The 19,422-nt window shown below is 43.5% G+C and overlaps 1 protein-coding gene across 2 annotated transcripts in view; it reads left to right on the top strand.

Annotated features, from left to right (window-relative positions):
* Positions 1–19,422, top strand: part of COL5A1 (collagen type V alpha 1 chain) — a 245,806-nt gene that overhangs the window by 93,715 nt on the left and 132,669 nt on the right. For both annotated transcript variants that reach the window (XM_037879482.2, XM_037879483.2), the window contains exons 5-7: positions 12,801–12,932; positions 17,552–17,698; positions 18,794–19,042. In XM_037879482.2, coding sequence (XP_037735410.1) covers positions 12,801–12,932; positions 17,552–17,698; positions 18,794–19,042 — 528 coding nt within the window. The remainder of the gene's footprint in view (positions 1–12,800; positions 12,933–17,551; positions 17,699–18,793; positions 19,043–19,422) is intronic.

A 19,422-nucleotide genomic window follows, 5' to 3' on the forward strand; every position in this document is an offset into this window, starting at 1 on the left:
GACATTCCAGTGGGAAACTTGCACCCTGCTCTAGGGGAAATGTGCTAATGCTCTGTAAACACACTGAGATAGCTACGTTTGACAGGTGGTGGCCTCCACAGGAAGAGATAAGGCGTGAGATAAGGCTTAAGACCTTGGTTCAGGAAAGCATTTAAGCCTGTGTTGAACCATAAGCACCCTTCTTGAATAGGGATGCTTTCCTGGGTTAGGAACCTAAATGATTAGGGACTAGGAATCTCTAAATTCTCCAGTTTGTGTTTTGCTTCCCATTTCCACCCCACATCCGGTTGCTTTTCTGAATGATGGTAACCCTCTGAGCTTTGTTTCCCTGCCCTGGTACCATGTCTATAAACAGAAGTAGCTTCAATTCTATTCAAGGAAAAGGTTGCCCTGACAGCCAGTGAAGGTCCCTTGACTAGGAGGTGAGGTTTGGAAATCAGTAGAGCCACATCATGCTTTCAAGGGGCCTGAGGGTTTGGAGTCAAATCCTTTCTTTAAAAATGGTCGTGCAAATGACACAGAGTCTTGGTGGGAGTCTGGTCTAGAGTTTCCTTACCATCTTTTGGAAATCTTTGCTGTTGCTCCTATGTCACATATTGTGACAGCAGTGACACTGCCAGTATTTTCCCTTTTGAAGTTCAAGTCCCTCTTAGGTCCGAGGTTGAACCAGATTCAGTGCTCTGTGATAGGATTATCTATCCATTTCCACTGGGCTGTCAAGTAAGTTCTGCACAACTCACAATATTGTTTTGTTTTTACACATGGCTACATTTAAAGGGGAGTTTCTGAAAGTACTTAACCCAAAAACAACCCTCCCACCCTCTGTCTATAAGTTCTCAGCTGGTTATAATTGATATCTGCTTTCTTTGTGTAGTCTTGTCTGTAGTGTGCACATTGGTTTGTGCTATGCAGTTCTCTTCTGCACACATGGACTTGTTGTAGGTCTGGTCCTGAGAACTCAAAGGTTCTGTGTTGCATATGCTAGTTTGTTTTTGTAGAGTTTCTCCTGTCCGATGGGCTGCTGTGCACGGGTTTGTTTGTTGTGGTAGGGTTGCTGGCTGATGGACGCTGGTTGCTTGCTGTAGAGTTGTTCCTGGCTGACATTGATTTTCTTTTTTAATGGGGAGCTTAAAATAAAAAAAGCTGAAAACCACTGGTTTTGAGAAAAACCTCACAAGTAATTTGTTAAAATATAACTTAAAATGAAAGTGTGAGCTCTTCAGAGATGGTCTTGACTTTCTCTTTTTTTTTTTTGTGAGTTTCTGGGATTCTGGAGCACAACGATCCATTTCCAAGAGAATCAAGAAAGATTCCACAGGTAGTCACTCTTTAAAAACTTGCCAGTTGCCTTAGATGACTAAGCAATGTTTCTGCAAGACTTGCAGAATTCTAGTTAGAACCTACAGACTAGCCACTCTTTTGAGTAAGGGGCAGCATGTAGCAGACCTGGGACCAGCTTGCCTCCTTGCTCTGTAATCTGTGCCAGCCCCAAATGCAGCTGGCTCACAGGTTGTAATGGGAATAGTTAAGGCTCTTCTCTCTCCCTGTCTGCCCAGCTGCATGGGCATGGGGAGAAGTAGCCCTGCTAAAGTTGTACTCGCCTTGCTGCTGTGATCCGTGACATGGGTAACCTAAGCATAAGGGGGCACTGCATGGATGTGTAACACAGGGCACAGTTGTGCCCTAAGAGAAGTATAGAGAATGCCATAAGTACTGAGGCAGTTGTATTGATTTTTCTGCAGCAAAACTGACAACAGTCTTAAGGGTGTCTCCGACTGATGGGGGTAAACGCTTGTATAATTAATTTCCACTTGTGACCTTGGTCTCTACTGTGAAAGATTTATGCACTGTTCCTACACTGCACAAGCACCTTGGTTAGCTGTCTTGACTTGGATTGACTTTCTTGTCAGCAGCAGAGCACTATTACAGAACTGGCCACTGAGGGTTTTCTTGCACCTTCATCTGAAGCATTCTGGGGCTTACGTCTGTTGCACGCAGAATACGGTACAAGACGGACCATTGGTCTGATCCGCTCTGGCCGTTCTATGTTACTATTCTGTGTACATACCTTTGTATGTAACTATGGGCCTGAATCCTACAATGCATATAACAGCTCTTGCAAAACTCCGGAGCATCCTCAGAATTCACTGGACTCATGTACCAGATCCTCAGCTGGTGAAAATCAGCATAACTCTGTATCTCTAGCTACGTATATTATGCACGCATGTGAAATATTTATGGTAAAAAGACATTAAGGTGGCACATTCAAGCACTAAAAAGTTAGGAAGTGGCAGAATTAAGGTTGCCAGTGGAACTCTAATTTAGCCTGCTGGTGTGTATGTTGCAGTCTTTAATGAGACGAACACATACAATTTTTTCCATATTCTGGCCACATGTAAGAACTGTGAGGGGATGGAGCACGCTCAGTCACAATGTGGAGTCTCCAAAAAAACAACTTGAGGCAGACACTTGGCATGGAAAATTTCAGCCCAAATGGTTAAAGTTTGATGAAGTTATAATCAACTGAAAACAGGTCCTTATAATGGGAAGTGTTGAGTAACCTTAATAATAAGTTCTATCTGCTGCACTTATGACATGGCTCACCATATCCCATTAGAAATTTTCTCGTGTGTACTTGCATATCACGCTTTCACAGCTCTCTCTCTCTCTCACACAGACACTCACAAATATCTCTTAACTGTCTCTTGAGGCTAACATAAAGTAACGTTGCCAGTTGAAGAAGAAAATATTTACTTGCATTTGATGAAATTTGAACTAAAAATCATGCCTCTTAATAAAAACCTGGGGTTTGGATTCTGTGTTCTTCCCATATGTTTCTAATCTCGTGGGGGTTTTCAAATATGTGCCCAGAACACAGAACTCCTGACAAATGCTTTCAAAATGCTGAATTTGCAGATGTAAAGAGATTTTGCTGTAGGAAAAATGAAATTTGAGAGTAAAATCCTTCCTTTACTGGGACAGAGGGCGGTGGAGCCTTAGATTTTTTTTTTTAAAGCAGAGCTACGAGCCATTAATTTTTTCCTCTAGGTGAAATAGCTATAGAGAAACCACTTGTATTTTTCTTTGCCTGTTTTACCGCAGCCATTGGCCCAGTGATGGAGAACTAAGGGAATACAAAGTAGCTTTTTGTCAAGCTTAGTAATGCAGTCCTGGCCGCTGATGATCTTACCTTACACTGTAGAACTGTGAGTTGAAGTCGTTGATGGAAACATACCTCTTAACCCATTGTTTTCATAAAAGTCCAGAAAATGGATTAGGGGTTGTTTAAAATAAATATATAAAAATGGCCATGGGAATGAGGTGTCTGAGCACACTGTGCAGTGCTGGTTGTTGATTTAAGGCGCGCTCTCTCTCTCTCTTTTGGGTATTTTAATAATCATTTTTGATTGCTTTACATCTTCATGTTGGCCTGGCTTTTCCTTTTTGCAGCCCTTTCTACTTTGGCTGCTGCTGTGTTCTGGGAACAAAGTCCTATTCCAGCAAGCGGGTTATAATGTTTATACTTGCACAAAAGGTCAAGAATGCAGGCAAGTCCATATTAAAAGTGTTTGCACTTAAGAAGGCTTAGGTTTACATGCAAGCTAGGTTAGAAGTGGAGCATAGAGCTTGAAATAGAAGGGATCTTATGGAAAAAAAACTTCAAAATTTGCACTATTATTCCAAAGTGCTATAGCATACACTAGTGATATTGTAATGTTTCAGCTGTTGCTGTAATTTTGTGTGTGTGTGTAAATATATAAAATATGTTCATTTCCCCTTCTTTGTATCAATAAACCACATGCCCCTCAGACTGGGCATTATGTGAACCGCTGATGGAGTTAATTTAAAGCATCGCATTCATTCCATGTAGTATTGTATTTGTCATTTGCATGGAGGGCGTAGAACTGCTTTTCCTAGACTGTCCTACTGGGGTCTTTTTACCCTTTTTAGACTCTGTTGACATTGCTGTTAAAATAATTCCCAGGTTAGTAAGCTGGGTCATTTGATAAGCAGACAGTGTTCTGTATCGATGCATAGAGAACACTGATTTAGTTGGGGATTGGTCCTGCTTTGAGCAGGGGTTGGACTAGATGACCTCCTGAGGTCCCTTCCAACCCTGATAGTCTATGATTCTATGATAGTACCGTGCTTGTGGGAGCTGGGAGGAGCATGACTGCTCTAACATGGTCAGTGCTCCCAGTCATGTTGCTTTTGGAGGTGTTCGTGTTACTTGCTGGGGAGTATTTTGTGTCACCCTCTCTGATGATCCACAGAGAATATAAGCAAAAACAACGAGGAGTCCTTATGGCACCTTAGAGACTAACAAATTTATTTGAGCATAAGCTTTCATGGGCTAGAACCCATTTCATTGGATGCATGGAGAATATCAGCTGTTCCAGCCACCAAATACAGCTCCTTACCTCAAGCTCTAGTAGATTATGCTTTTAACTCTGGGGATCTGCTGTGTTGGCTGAGCTGATGGGCATCATATCTACACTAAGCTGTATTGTAGCCAAACGTTTCCCATCGTTGTTACCCACATGTCAGCCCCATTAGAAGTAGCAGTGATGGGGCCACTGCTGTAGACAGGCCTCCAGATTTTATTCAGCATTTTAAACATCACGTTCACTCACTTGTTCAGATCAGGACTATGAGTAGACTTGGATGGATTAAATTTTCATTGGTAAATGTTGGTAAACATCGATTTCACCAAACACACACAAACCCACGAAAAACTATTTCCATCAATAAGAACTGAAATTTACAGATAGGCAAAGTAAGAAAAATGTTACTTGGGAACTTATGAGTATGATTTAAGGACGTTAACTTTGTCTATTTTGACAATTTGTGTTTTAATGTTTACAAAGCTTTCATTTTTTGAATCTCAACATCTACTGTCATTAAATAATTGTCTGATTCCCCTCATTCTTTCCCAGAACAGTGAAAATTTAAATCAATACAAATAAAAAATGCTTAAAAATAAACATTGATATTATCCATCAGTTATTTTTAAAAAATTGAATTCTGCCATGCCTAACTATAAGACACAGCACCTAATACATCAGTGGATGCCAGTATTTTGCCTACATCAGCCCTTCCACCAGTAAAGCTGAACCACTGGGGAATCATAGGAAAATTGATCTAGCGTAGATAAGGCCAGAGAGAAATGTAGACTGTCTGGCACAGCAGAGAAACCAGATGCCCCTTGTAGTCCTGCCAGAACCACCTGTTTTCTAAGCAGCATGTTTCTTAAGGACTTCTTTCTCCACCCTGCTCCCCTTTAAATTCCTGAATCTTAATCAAGCAATAGGTCGTTAATCTGCATCACCTGGGTTCTTCCACTGGTTTGGTAAATTTCTGAACAAAAAATGTCCTCCCAGCCCTAGACACTGCTTGTTGACCTGGAAAGACAAGTTGCCCACTGTAAGTAATGTTTATTAATGTATGATCATGACAGCCACTGATTAAACATAATACACATAACCTTGCATCTAAACACTGCATCCCTTCAACAGCCAGTGAAGTTCAGGGTCAAACAAGGTTAAGTACCATTGCCTCAATACATAAAACAACCCCAGCACTTTTCAGGGTCTTTAAACTGGTGATTAGACGTCTCTTCTTGAAAGGATGAAAGTTTCAATTAGGCAAAGTGCCTGGGGGATAAATCAGCTTTGGCATCAGAGGAAGCTTAAGTTTCTGGGATCCAAAAGGAGAACCAGAGCAAGGAGGATGGAGACCAATTATCATTTTTAAAATACCCTAAATAGTCTGAGGATTTGAAAAGATGTTTCACTGTTGAGACAGGACTTGGGAAAATGAAAGCATTTTGTTATGTGCCATATCTCACCCCTTCTACCTTGTTGCTTCCAAGGATGCTATTGGACTTCTTGTTGTCAAGAAAAGCAGATGCATGTAACAAGCCAGCCTCTTTGAGGCTGAGCTCAGTTAACTTGGAAAAAGCATAGCTTGGTGGCATTGTCATCCAGTGGATTGGGTACTGGATTGGGAACTGGGAGACTTGTTTAATTCTTGGCTCTGCCAATGACTTGCTGTTTGGGCCAGAATGGAGGCCATTTTTTTTGGTACACCCAGCCATCTGGGAAAGGGGGAATAACCGAGATCTCAAGATAAAGCCGTTTCATCCAGTTTGTTCAGATAAGCATGCAGACATCTGGGTTCTATTTATCCAAACCTCTGAGCTTTTTGAAGTTCACTCATGGCTGCTTCTGACTCATCAAGTTTTCAGGGCTGATTTTGCATACCCTGGCTTCCGTTTGTGTACTCTCATTGATCTGTGGCTCAGTTTAGGTTATTTAGACGACATTGCAGCATAGGAATTTCCACAGAGTGGCAAATGGCTCATCTACCTGCCTCCAACAATTGCCAGTAGCAGCTGATCTGAAGAAAGATGCAAGAAGTCCTGAGGAAGGCAGTTATGGAATATCCTGCCCACAGGAATTGTTTCTTCCTAATCCCATTAATTAGAGTTTTGCTTATGGCCTGGAGCTGGAGGATTGGCACCTTACTGCACCTGCAAATCAGGTGTTTAGACATCGAACTTATTCCCACAGAATTTCAGCTTGATAAAAGGAGACTGGACTGAGATCATGATGAGAAACTGGCTCCCTGTTTCCTTCTCCATTGACTTGTTGGCTGTCAATTTAACTCTGATGGGAGTAACACTTGTAACCACTCACAGCCCTTGAATTATCACAGCTGTTACTTCCCAGGCAGAGGGAATCTCTGTCCGTAAGCCTGGGCTAATGACACGTTTTATCAAGTGGAACATCAGAGGGCTGGCAGAGAATCCTTGAGACATGGATTAGGGTTTAAAGAGAATCTCCAGTGGCTGGGTTTTCAAAGCATTCACTTAATCATGGAAACACATTGATCCACTGCCAGTCTGTAGCCTAGTGACTTGGGCTGCATTTATAGAACTAATATGTCTTCCTATAATGATGATAATTAATAAAAAAACCAACAAAATCTAAAATCCTTCTAATTCCTTTTCAGATTATTTTTTAAAAAGTCATTATGCTTCTTAGCTCTGTGGTTATTCAGAGAAACTTAACTTAAATATGGGAGTCTAAAAAACCACTTCAGGCAATATTTTTTTATTGACCTTAGAGTCCCTAAAACTGTTGTGGTAATGCACTAAAACAGTCCCGTTAATTACTAATAAATTGCAGTGAGAGTCCCAGAGAAGAGCAGTATTTATGACATGGGCAGCGATGCCAAATGAAGTCACTCCTGTTATTCTCTCCAGCTGTTTTTATTGAACCAAGGTGCGGGTGTTGATATCATTGGGAGTGATGTGACACTGCAGCACACATGTAAGATGAGCACAGAAAACGATCCAAAAAAGCTGTTTTAACATTTTCCAGCACTGTCTGGGAGCTGCATGATGGGAACTAATCCATACATGAGTCACCCAAGCATACATGGGTATTATACAATAAATGTCAAACAGATCCATATTGGTCAGACCATCAGTACAAGGAGCAGGGGTGGGACTCTGGTAGGGTAGGTTTTTTTTAAAAAAAAAAATATATATGTAATTTTCAAAGTGCTTTTTTTAATTGAAATTCTGTTCTACTTTTTTGATGAACTTGAAATTTCTATGAAAATATTGTCAACATTTAGATTTTCTTCCAACCAGTTCTTCAGCTGGTTGGGAAATGGGACTTGAAGTTGACCCTTTTTCCCTCTTTAAATTCAAAATTTTGTCAAAATTGCAAAATTCTGTCAAAATTGCAAAATTTTGAACGTCTTTGACCCTGACTGCTGTTGGGTCGTCAGTTTGGTGGAGTCCATCCATTTCACAGCAAAGAAGAAACCACACCAGAACAGACACAGCTGCAATTGGCACTACCTGGCATCCTTGTTGGGAATCTCATCAAAGACCAAACGCTGAAGGAACCCTGGAGACTCATTTACCTTTATACCCGTAAAACTAGCCTTCCTTCCGGGACGTCGAGGGGGTGGTCTGAGCACTGCTGCTACCAACGCTGTCCCTGTTTGGTGCAGAAATAAAGAATGCCAGTGGTGCCAGGTGGCACTTTTCACCGCTATATTTGGCAGTTACGTCACTGTTGTGATCATACTGGGCTTTTCACATGTCACTGCTCTCGGATGCAACTTTCAAAATCACTTAAATCATTTCGGACCTATTCTTTAATTGTGACTTAGGGCCAGATTTTCAAAGGTTTTCAGGTGCCTAAAGATGCAAGGAGGTGCCTTATAGGATTTACAAAAGTACCCCTGGATTTCAGTGGGAATAAGGTGTCTAACCTGCATAGAGGCTTTTGATAATCCCAGTAGCTCCTATCTCCGTCTTTAGGGGCCTGAATACTTTTGTAAATATAACCCAGAAGGGCCTAAGTCTCACTGACTTTCACTGAGATTTTGGCTGCTATGTGCCTAAGTCACTTTTGAAAATAGCACTTTGGCTCCTAAGTCACTTTTTATTTTTATTTTATTTTTTTTACCCATTGTTACCCCTTCAGCAGCATTCCAGCACAAATGTAAGTTACACATCCTGCAAAAGAGGTAGAAAGCTTTAGGCTACGGCAGACAAAGTTAATCTGTGGCATCTTCTTTATCACTGCTCCTGTTGAAGAAAGCTGATACTGACATGGAAAGAGAAGAGGTTTGGATATTCTGTGCAACTGTAACAGTCAAACAAATTGACTCTTCAGAGCAGCAAGAGGAATGGGAGCAGAGCTGGCTTGCTGCTTAGCCCACAATAAGGTGAGGGAGGCAGCTATTGGTCTGCTACTATTTATTAGCGGCATCACACTTGAGAGGACACAAAGGGCCTCTGAACTTCCTAGCACGGCTTGCTCCAGTTAAAGTCAGCTTCTTAAATCAAAGAAACAGGGCTTCCAACAGCTGAGCTGTGTGCATCTTTTGTGAAACCCAGCTCCTTCGTTTTTATTACAGGCTAAATTAGCCCATTTTATTGTTTGGCACTGAGGGATGAGGTCAATTGACTGGGATTCCTGCTAACAAGATTTTAGTTCTGTCTGCCTTTTATGAGTGTGAACGTGGGGGGCTCCATTAAAGCCTTGCAGTTGTCACTTGCAAAGCAGAGAGAAAGATGAGATACCTAGGAACACCTTGGGACTCTCTCCCCTTCCCCACAATTGAACTGTTCAGCCCATCTTGGTGCACCTGAAGTCTGGTTAGTGTCCCAGCACTCCGATGCCTCCCAGAATATTATCACATGGAATTTCCCGCTGGCTTCATACAGTTGAACACTACTGCTATTGGACCGAAAAATAAGGTCACGGAGGAGAGGTCAGCAGAGCTGGGAGCAGGATCTGGTACCAACAACAAGGGGAAAGTGAGAATGTTAGGCAGAGAAGATTGGGTTTGAGAAGGACGTTAGAAAGGAATGGACACAGTGAATTCTAGAGGAGTTTAGGTTGGCAAAGCTGACACCTCCTTCTGGCCCCTTCAGTGTGTTAATTACACCAGTCTAGACTCAGAGATTCCCTTAGACTCTGAACCTGAGTCTGACTTCAGAGGAGTCTGATCTGGTATGCATTATGTGCTGAGGGGACTTGAAGAAGGTGCAAGTTACATCAGCTTAGATTCATTTCTGACCTTGGCCCATTAATGCATCTACCGGAAAATTGGCAGCAGATCCCCTTGATTCGTCAGACTAAAGAGCTGACTTTAAACCTCCCTTTGGCTGTGGAAAAACTGCTGAGGATATTAGCCAGGGTTCCTCTCCATACTTAGCTCAGCATTCCTATGCCACTCAGACTAAAAGCAGAGTGAGCCTTAACAAACGCTGCTCTGCTTAACCTACTGGTCTGTACTTAGCTGGCGAACCCTGCTGAGGTTACCTCCCTTGCGTTATCTGTCTCTAGGGGAAGGAGAATTTAGCCTGTATTCTATAAGTGGCTTGAACTATCAGCCCCCCTTGAGGTGTAAATCCATGCTTATCAGAAAGGAATAGCTTTCAACTTTCCTTCCCTGCCTCTTGTAGAAGAACATCAAGTCTGGGTTTTGTTGCTGGTTTACTATTAATAACAATCAATAATTTAGTTATATAAACTTTCCCGGGCAATGCTGGAAGCCCAAACCCAAAGCCTTATGGCAGTGCATGGGAACCAGTTGTAACAGCCAAGCTGAATGAAGTGCAAAAGGATTAAAAAAATAAATAAATGGGCATTTATGGGCCTGATTCATCGGGGGCGGGGGGCTTTCCCAGATTCCAGTGTTACTGAGAAGGGAGGCAGGGATGGAGGGTTTTGTGGTTAAGGCACTGGAGTGGGAAGCAGGAGATGTGGCTTCTGTTCTTGGCTCTGCCGCTGATTCCCTGTGTAACCTTGGCCAACCGACTTTGCTCATTCAGTGCCTCATTTCCCCATCAGTAAAATGGGGGTAATATTCCCTGCCTGACAGTAATGTTATGAGTAGAGCTGGTTGAAAACTGGTAACAATGTTTGCCTCTGAAAAAGGAGGGCAAAACAAACCCCAGCATTCTGGCAAAATAACAGAACACTTCAAACATTTATTCACCAAAGTAGAAAGTGGGGGGAGCGGGATAAGATGGGGGTGAGTGAGTGGGGAAAAAAAAAAGAAACAAAATTCACTTTGGAAAACCGTGTGTGTATTATCTCATTGAAAATTCAGGAAATGTTGTTGATAAACAAAAGTGTTCATTTTTTTTAAAGAAAAGGTTTGATCAGAAAGAAACTTACAAATGATGAAAAATTTAAACGAGCACTAGTTATGAGGATACGTGTGTGAGTGTTTCAGAGCTGCTCGCATACGCCTATGAGGAGTGACACGGACATGGATATGTTCCCCTTTGCTGGAAGGCCTTAAACTGCTTGGGGCAATGTCAAATTAGGGCAGGGTGGGGCTTGACCAGCCAGCAGATGCATAGAATCAGCATATCTCCCAGAGAGCTCTCTGTTGGCTCATCTCCAATGGAACCCTGCCAGAAATTTAAGCTGTGTCCTTCTGGAGGAGCCCATGGTGGCTGCAGAGCGTGCGTGCGTGTGCTTGTTTGCATTCGGCGGGTTTGCATTCCTCCTCTGGCACAGCTGCTCCTGTGAATGCAGAGGGTTCAGGCTGCATTCACAAAGGCAGATCTGGCCCTCGGTGTTTAAAAGCATGTTCCAGTTTTCCTAGGGGTTTTCAGACATCCTGGCTAGACTCCATCCCTGGCTTCTGGTTCCCATTACAGGACCACATCATCCGCCCAGGTTGTTTTTTTTTTTGGTAAGGCTCTCTTTTTCTGTAGCTTTAACAATGTTTTCTGCTATTAAATAAAACCTCTTTCCCTAATTTTAAAAAAATCAGTTCTAATCATCTGAGCAGCAAAGCATCTGTCTATTGATTAAACTCTTGCTCTGTGTTTCAAAGTAAAACGGTGGTTCTCTATAAAAGTAAGTCCTATGTTTTGAGCTCATTTTTAGGCTACGGATATTGTGTTCCTGGTTCATTATGGGCTGAACGGTCCTTAAAGCAGGCATGATTCCTAACAAACCTGCAAGGTGCCTGATTTCAAACAGGTCATGTCTAACTTGTGAAGTTTTTTTGGATGTCGGTGTTTCTGTTCCTAGTGGAGCGGTGATAATGTAGAAAGAGACTGGAAATAAATGTCAGTCTGTTTAGAAATCCCTGGATGACTCATAAGTCCAGCTGGATGAGCGACGTGATTAGATCCAGACTGGGTTGCGAAGGAGGTCATTTACCTAGGACACTCCTCACCCAAAGCACAGGGAGCCCTTTGACAGGGAAGCTTGCATGTCCCTTGTCTGTATGGTACCTGTCTTGTGGATGTCATTGTCAAGGGCTGTCAGCAGCACCAAACTAGCAGGGAAAGGGATGAGGCTGACCAGGAGATGCCGAGGTGGCGACCTCTCTCCAGATGCAATATCTTCTTGTGATAATGCACCTGGGAATGACAAGCAAAGCGCAGTCACTTCACACCCTTGTAAGCAGCAAGGGCTAAAACAGATACTCGATGTGCACCCAAGGATAACGGGTTTTGCTGGCTGGCCTGTCTCAGACCAAGTTCCTGAACAATCCTACCTTACTTGAGTGGGGGAGACTAGGTAGCCTAATAGGACTCTTCCTTCTCTAATTTCTTGGTCCATCATTCTTGGTCCATCATTCTAATTTCTTGGTCCATCATTGGGTCTTTTGTCTGCATAAGGACTGAGTACAGACTTCAGTCTTTGGGCCTGAGGTACTGTGACTACATATGTCTTTGTTGTCTCATGCTTCGGGCTTCAGCTGGTCACCTGTAGGGGTCAAGAAGGGATTTTTTCCCCCTCTGTGTATTCTGAGGTTTTCTGTCTCCTTCCTCAGAAGCATCAGAGATGGCCACGACTGAAGATGGGGCACTGGATGGGAATTCTCTTCCTCGGGTGCCTGGCTGGTGGGCCTTGCATACGTGCTCAGGATCTATCTGGTCACCTTATTCAGGGTTGGGAAGGAATTTTCCTCCTGCTCAGATTGGCTTGGCTGTTTTGTTTTTTGACTTCCTCTGCCACATGGGGCGCCGGTTACTTGCTAGGATTATTTGGGTATATCTCACGTAATTCCCTGCCACTGCAAGGGCCCTCCTGTTCTCTGCCTCTGGCACACAGTAGTTTAGCCTCCTGAGGGCTGTAATACGTCAGTGTAATTTCAGTTGTTGGGTTACTGTGCGGGTGGTGGCGGTGGCCTGTATTACACAGGAGGTCAGACTAGCTGATCCAATAGCCCCTCCTGGTCTTAAACTCTGAATCTTTGACTTATGTAGGACTTCTTTCTTGTTTTTATTCCCCCAGGGGGACATCCAGCAGCTCCTGATCGTGGCAGACCCCAGGGCAGCCTATGATTATTGTGAACACTACAGCCCTGACTGCGACACAGCCATTCCCGACACCCCCCAGTCTCAGGACCCTAACCAAGATGAATACGTAAGTAGAAAGGAAGAACCTCCACTTGTGCAAGCATGAAACCTTTGGGGTAACTGCTTAATGCTCCCACGAGGTATCCCGCCTAGAAGGGACACCCAGGATGGGTACCAATGCACCACGCTCTGTAGGGGGAGTTTGTTCAGGAGAGGAAGAAGGAACACAAGCCAATAGTGGTCAGGGCAGAAGCAGTCGTGATCAAAGACGATAAGGAAACCAGGAAATGTAAGAATAATGAAAAGCAAGCAAGGGTTTCCAGGGACAACTGCAAGGGAAATAAATAGTATTAATTGGGGAGCAGACTAGCCGTAAATAAGCAGATGCACTGTTGCTATGAACTGAGATAGCACGTGTGCACTGTTTCATATTTAACTTCCGTTTAGTTTTACTGTGAGTCTCTCAATAAGTCACTGGCCTGTCTTGGATTGCTTTCCCCACCCCCTGTGGTTGCAAAAATCTGTTGCCTAATAAAACAGTGGAAGGGATCCTGGAGCATGGAAGATGAAACCCTGCCAAGGTAGGTCAACGTTTTGGCCTTGTAACCTTGAGAATTTTTTTCTTTAAGAGCTTGAATCCAGTTTACAAGAGCGGGCACCCAATGCTACATGTGAGTGCTCGGAACAGCCTCTGAAACCTCATGGTCAGCATGGCTTAGTGGATCAGGTACAGGGCTAGATCTCAGGAATTGTAACTCAGGAGTTCTCAGGAGAACTCAGGAGTTCTAATCCCAGCTTCGTTGCTGATTTGCTGTGTGACTTTTGGTGTATCGCTTCATTTTTCTGCTCCTTGTTTTCCCAGCGTGTGAAACGAGGGATTGTCTACACGGTGATATAGTGCGTGGCAAGCCATGGTGTGAATCTACAATGCACAAGCTTGTCGCCTTATGCTACCATGCACTAAAAGTTTTTATGCTGTAGATTTACACCCTGGCTCACTGCGCACTAAATTGCCATGTAGACAAATCCTGAGCATTTGAGTGTGCAGGTGCCCATCGGAAGCAAAATGTGTTACCCTACGTGTAGCGGCCCAAGTTTGAAAATTGGGCCCTCACTAACTATTGCAACTGAATATAATAATCTACATATATCACTTTCCAAATGCCAACAGATGTTTCAGGTCAACAGTTTTAATAAGATCAACTGATTTTTGAAATGTCAGCTATTAGGGCTGATCAAAAACCGTGGGGGAAAAAAAAATCTCAGTTTTGTTTTTTGTTTTTGGTTGAAATTTCATTTTGACCAAAATGTTCCAAGCAGACCTATAATTATCCCGTGAGTTCTTGGATAAACACTCAGCTGTGCCTAGTTAGGAGAATCACTAGAAAGGGTTAGACCAGGGGTGGGCAAACTTTTTGGCCTGAGGGCCACATCTGAGTATGGAAATTGTATGGCGGGCCATGAACGCTTATAAAATTGGGGGTAGGGGTGCAGGAGGGGGTGAGGGCTCTGGGTAGGGGTACGGGCTTTGGGGTGGGGCTGGGGATGAGGGTTTGGCGGTGCAGCAGGGTGCTCCAGGCTGGGACTGAGGGGTTGGGATGCAGGAGGGGGTTAGGGGTGCAAGCTCCAGGCGGCACTTATCTCAAGCAGCTCCCAGAAGCAGCGGCATGTCCCCCCTCCAGCTCCTATGTGGAGGCGTGGCCAGCCAGCTCTGTGCGCTGCCCTGTCCGCAGGTGCTGCCTCTGCAGCTCCCATTGGCCGTGGTTCCTGGCCAATGGGAGCTGCGGGGGTGGCACTTGGGACAGGGGCAACATGTGGAGCCCCTTGGCTGCCCCATGTGTAGGAGCCGGAGGCGGGACATGCCACTGCTTCTGGGAGCTGTGCTGAGCGGGGCAAGACCCTGACCCCGCTCCCCGGCTGGAGCTCCAGGGCCAGATTAAAATGTCTGGAGGGCCGGATGCGGCCCCTGGGCCGTTGTTTGCCCGCCCCTGGGTTAGACCAAGATTTTCAATAGTGACTAGTGACTATGGATTCCTCTTATGTTCTTTTTTTTTTGGTGGGGGGGCGGGGGTTGTCTTGAGACATCTTAAAGGGGCTGATTTCCAGATACTGCTGACACCTACCCTCTGAAAATTAGGCTCTTTGAAGGTGTCTCAAGTTTGGCACCCAGAATCATTTTTGAAAATCTCAGCCACACTCACGCTGGCATGCATGTACAAAACCCTTGGTTTAGTCATATACCTATGTCTGATCCAACTCACATTAAAGCCAATAGGAATCTTTCCATTGACTTCCCTGGACATTAGATCACCCTCAGTGCCCTACTTCTGTCTAGAGAAACATAAAGGCTCATTTGTTTTTTTATATTTAATGTGCTCTAAAGAAGTGGAAACAATAAATAAGTACAAGCAAATAGGTTCCACTGTGGTTAAAATCTGGGGGGGATGGTAGGGAAATAAACCTATTTTTGGACCCAGTTGCTCACCAGTCAAAACTAGTTGCAAAGGGCTTGTCTTGGAAGGGCCGTGTTACTCTGTAGAATTTTGTACAAGAATAGCTGGTCCATGAATGGCCTTTAAATACCAATAAAATCAGTGTACAGTGTAAGAATTTGTCACACCCAACTGTAACAAAAAGCCTTGTTTGTATTTCATTTTAAAAAATGGCTGACGCCTTATGGAAAACTCTGAAAATGTTGTATTTTAGAAGTCATTTCTCCTACAGGCTGCTCACTCTCTATTACTACAGATACAGGCATGAGAACCGAAACATTGCTTCTTTAAGAGCTCGTTTGTCTCAAGTCGCTTTTCCCCCATCTGAGTTCATGACACAAAACAGGAGGTTCTGACTACTTTGAGTTATTGAAAATCCCTATGTACTTTTCAACATGAGTGTTAACTCTGGTGTACTGGCCAAATTCCAGTTTGGGTAAATTCATTCCACCTCCTTAAATTCCCCCCAAAATTAAATTAAGTTAAACAGCTGCCAACTTCTTCGTCAGAAGCAGCTGTATTTCAGTGGTGGCTGAAAGGATTTTATGCAATCTGCAAAGCGTGTTGGCATCTTTCAGGGCAGAATATGCCACAGGAATATGAGAGATGATTCTTCTTTAGTCACAAATTTCTCAAAAAAACCAAAAATTATGCCCCAGGTATACATACTGTAGGCAGAATATCACAGGAGCTGATGAACACTGAAAAAGCAAGAACCTGGTAGAAAGCAAATATCCGTAGAAAGAAAGGGTGAAGGATGAGAAATATGGGAAATATGGAAGGCGCTTAAGTCCTTCAAGCATAGGAGTAGATCCATTGACTTCATTGGAAAGACTCACATGCTTAAAATTAGACAGTTGCTTAATTAGCTTCCAGAACCAAGGTCTATATGACCCAAATTTAAAAAATATTTAACAGTACAAAAGTGTTTGCAAAATATTTGTCTAATCCGCAAACGAAAAGTGAAACTCTGACTCCGTTGAAGTAAATGGCAACGCTCTGGCTTCTGTAGAATGAGGATGTCGCCCAAAATGGGTGATTCGCACATACAAATGCACCTAGATAACCATTTGGACATAACATTAATCCATGCAATTGCTCACACTGTTTGTATTGGCAGGCCTATCTTGTCTGAATGTGTTGTTCAATACTCTGCAACATGCAAGCCAAACTGAATCTGGGTGTCCTGCTCTCAGAGTTTTGCATGAGGCATCAGTGTCTCTTACAAGACTGATTTTCAACATGCATTTGTGAGTGATGGCGCCTGAAGGGGTAGTGCATACAGGAGTGGTTGCTGTATTTGTCTTTGCCAGGCTGCTGAACCAGGAGTCGCCATTTGTTAATTTTTATTTTTTGCAACTTTCTATGAGTGATAGCGGGGGTCAGGCCCAAAAACATTATTAGGACCACTATGATCAAGGCCACTACATCTCAGCTAACCTATGTTTTATCAGGATTGTTTTAGAAGATGCTCAACTAATGGTTGCAAAGCTTAAATGAAACTTTAGAGCCTTTTCTCCTAAGGTGCATGGGAGTTTTTTGCTGTACACATCTAAGGCAATAATATGACCACAGTAATCCAAATGATGATCCTTTCTCAACTGCGTCTCTAGAATTTACATCTTTTGACGTGTCATTTTTGTCATTGTAGTCTGTTAAATGGTCCAGAACCATTAGTCAAGGTCACCTCCAATGGTTTGGTGGCCCAGAGTGGGAGCATCAGGTTTGGGAAGTCAGCTAGGACCTCTGGTACTTTGAATTAAGAGGCGGTCCCACCGCAGTATATGGACAGGTGCTGTGTGTTTTACATTCAGATGAGTATAGGGTAGCAGACGGAGCAAAGCAGCCGGTGAGAATAGAGGGAGAAAACCATCATCTCGTATGTGGTCAAATTGCAAAGCTAAATTTGTTACAAACATGTTAGTGGCTTAAAAATCATTCCTTCCCCCCAGTTCTTTTGTGGAAATTTGGATGCAGTCTTTCATCAAATCTCAGATTTCTGCAAACTTCAGCCTTCTTTATTCATGACCCTTTTGTGTTTGCTTTCCCTGTGCTTCACTGTCGCAGATGCCAGTGGAAAGAGTGTCACTCTACATTTGAATATAAAATTCACATGGCCTAGCAATAGCTGGCAAGGAACTTACTTAAGGAGTTGTCTGCCTTCACCTTGTTTCTTGCTGTGGTTCCTTTGCAGTACACTGAGGGGGATGGTGAAGGTGATACCTATTATTATGAATATCCCTACTACGAGGACACCGATGACACAGGAAAGGAAGAAGCACCCACTGCCAAGCCTATTGATGCTGAAGAAGCTGCTAGAGAGGTGACTGAAATTAAAGAGGTAGGTGACTGGGGGGAGGTGGCAAGATCCTGTTTTGTTTCATCTTGTGCTTTATTTAAAAGCTTGCCATTCTGAATTTTTATAGATCCATAAATGGCATGTGGGTGAAAGGCTGGAGACTTAAAATGGAAGAAACTACTGTAGATATATCTGCATTTGTGCTTTGTGCATGCAGTGTGAGGTTTCCATAGTAATGTGATGCCTGTACTTTGAGCTGAATAAGGATGGGTAACAAGCTTGGTGGTTTATCACACCTTGTCTCTCCAGCAGAGCTAGAAGAACGCGGCTGTGATCTTGCAATCAGAGCATGATTAGTCATGGTCTGCACCTGAGAATATACTTGAAGCAAGGTCTTGCATATGTGTCTACAGGGAAGGTTAACTTTGTGCACTAAGGATGTGTCTACGCTGCAAGTGAACGTGTGATTGTAGCACAGATCGGCACATCGGTGCTAGCATTAATCTAGCTAGCACAGCTAACAATACTAGTGTGGACATGGCAGCACGGGTTCAGCAGAATACATACCCAGGGTCCCCAGTGGGCTTGTACTCTGATTGCTGGCCTGTAATGCCACATCTACATTCATATTTTAACCCATGCTAGCTGGATTAAAGCTAGAATGAATGTCACCCCATGCCACAATCACACCTTCACTTACAGTGTAGGCAAACCCTACATCACTTCCACAATGGTAGTTGCTTTTGCCTTCAGAGCCTTTTCTATTGTGCATTTTGAATCCCTGAATCTCAAGGCCTAAATTTTCAGAAGTGTCCATCGGCTTTGGGGCACCCACTCGGGCTGGATTTTCAGAGCTGCTGAGCACCCCCAGGCTCTATTGCCATCAGTTGCTCCGAACACCTGAAAATCAGGCCCATAGGTCTCACACTAGGCACCCCAAATTAGTAATCACTGCTGATGGCGTACTTCTGAATCCTTACAGCTTTTCACTGAGCTATCGATCAGCTGCCTGCTTGGTTTTAAGGAGCCTTCCTGTTTTAGACAAGAAAGGAATTTTCAAACCCACATCTTAGCTGGTAAGAGAGCGAGAACATCCTCTACTTTCTCTAACCGGGCATTGTTTGTGTTTTGCAATAGGAGCTCACCCCTCTGCCCACACAAGCACCTACAGTGGTGGAAAACGTGGAGGAGACGAAAGAGGATGAGAAGCTGGATGACCCCATCGTGGACGAATATAATTATGAAACCATTAACGAGGAGTATTACACTCCCCTCCCTTACGAGGACCTCAACTATGAGGATATAGACACTCAGGATACCCTTACTGAAGAAGCTGTCGAAGCAGAAGTCCCAGCCAGCACAGTCATCACCCCCACCGCAACCAATGTAATTTCCTCCATGGAGTCTTTGATTTGTCCTTTTCTTTGTTACTTTTAAGTCTTGACAGCAAAGGATCTAATGTGATAGTCATTATGGAAAAACTTGAAGTGTCCAAGGCACTTGTAGAGAAAAAGGCCTCCCTGAAAAATGTAATCCTCCTGCATTTTCCCTGTGTGAGCACAGCACTGCTGCATAGAACTGGTTGAAATTTTTCTCATGAAAAAAGTTTTCCTGTCAGAAAATCTGGGTTTAGTCAAAATCGATGTTTTGTTCAGAAAAATGTTGGTTTTGACGATTTTGTTTTTATTTCCAGTCGGGAGAATCAAAACATCCGATGAAGTGAGCTGTAGCTCACGAAAGCTTATGCTCAAATAAATGTTAGTCTC

This window comes from Chelonia mydas, chromosome 16 (genome assembly GCF_015237465.2).
Source record: "Chelonia mydas isolate rCheMyd1 chromosome 16, rCheMyd1.pri.v2, whole genome shotgun sequence".
NCBI lineage: Eukaryota > Metazoa > Chordata > Testudines > Cheloniidae > Chelonia > Chelonia mydas.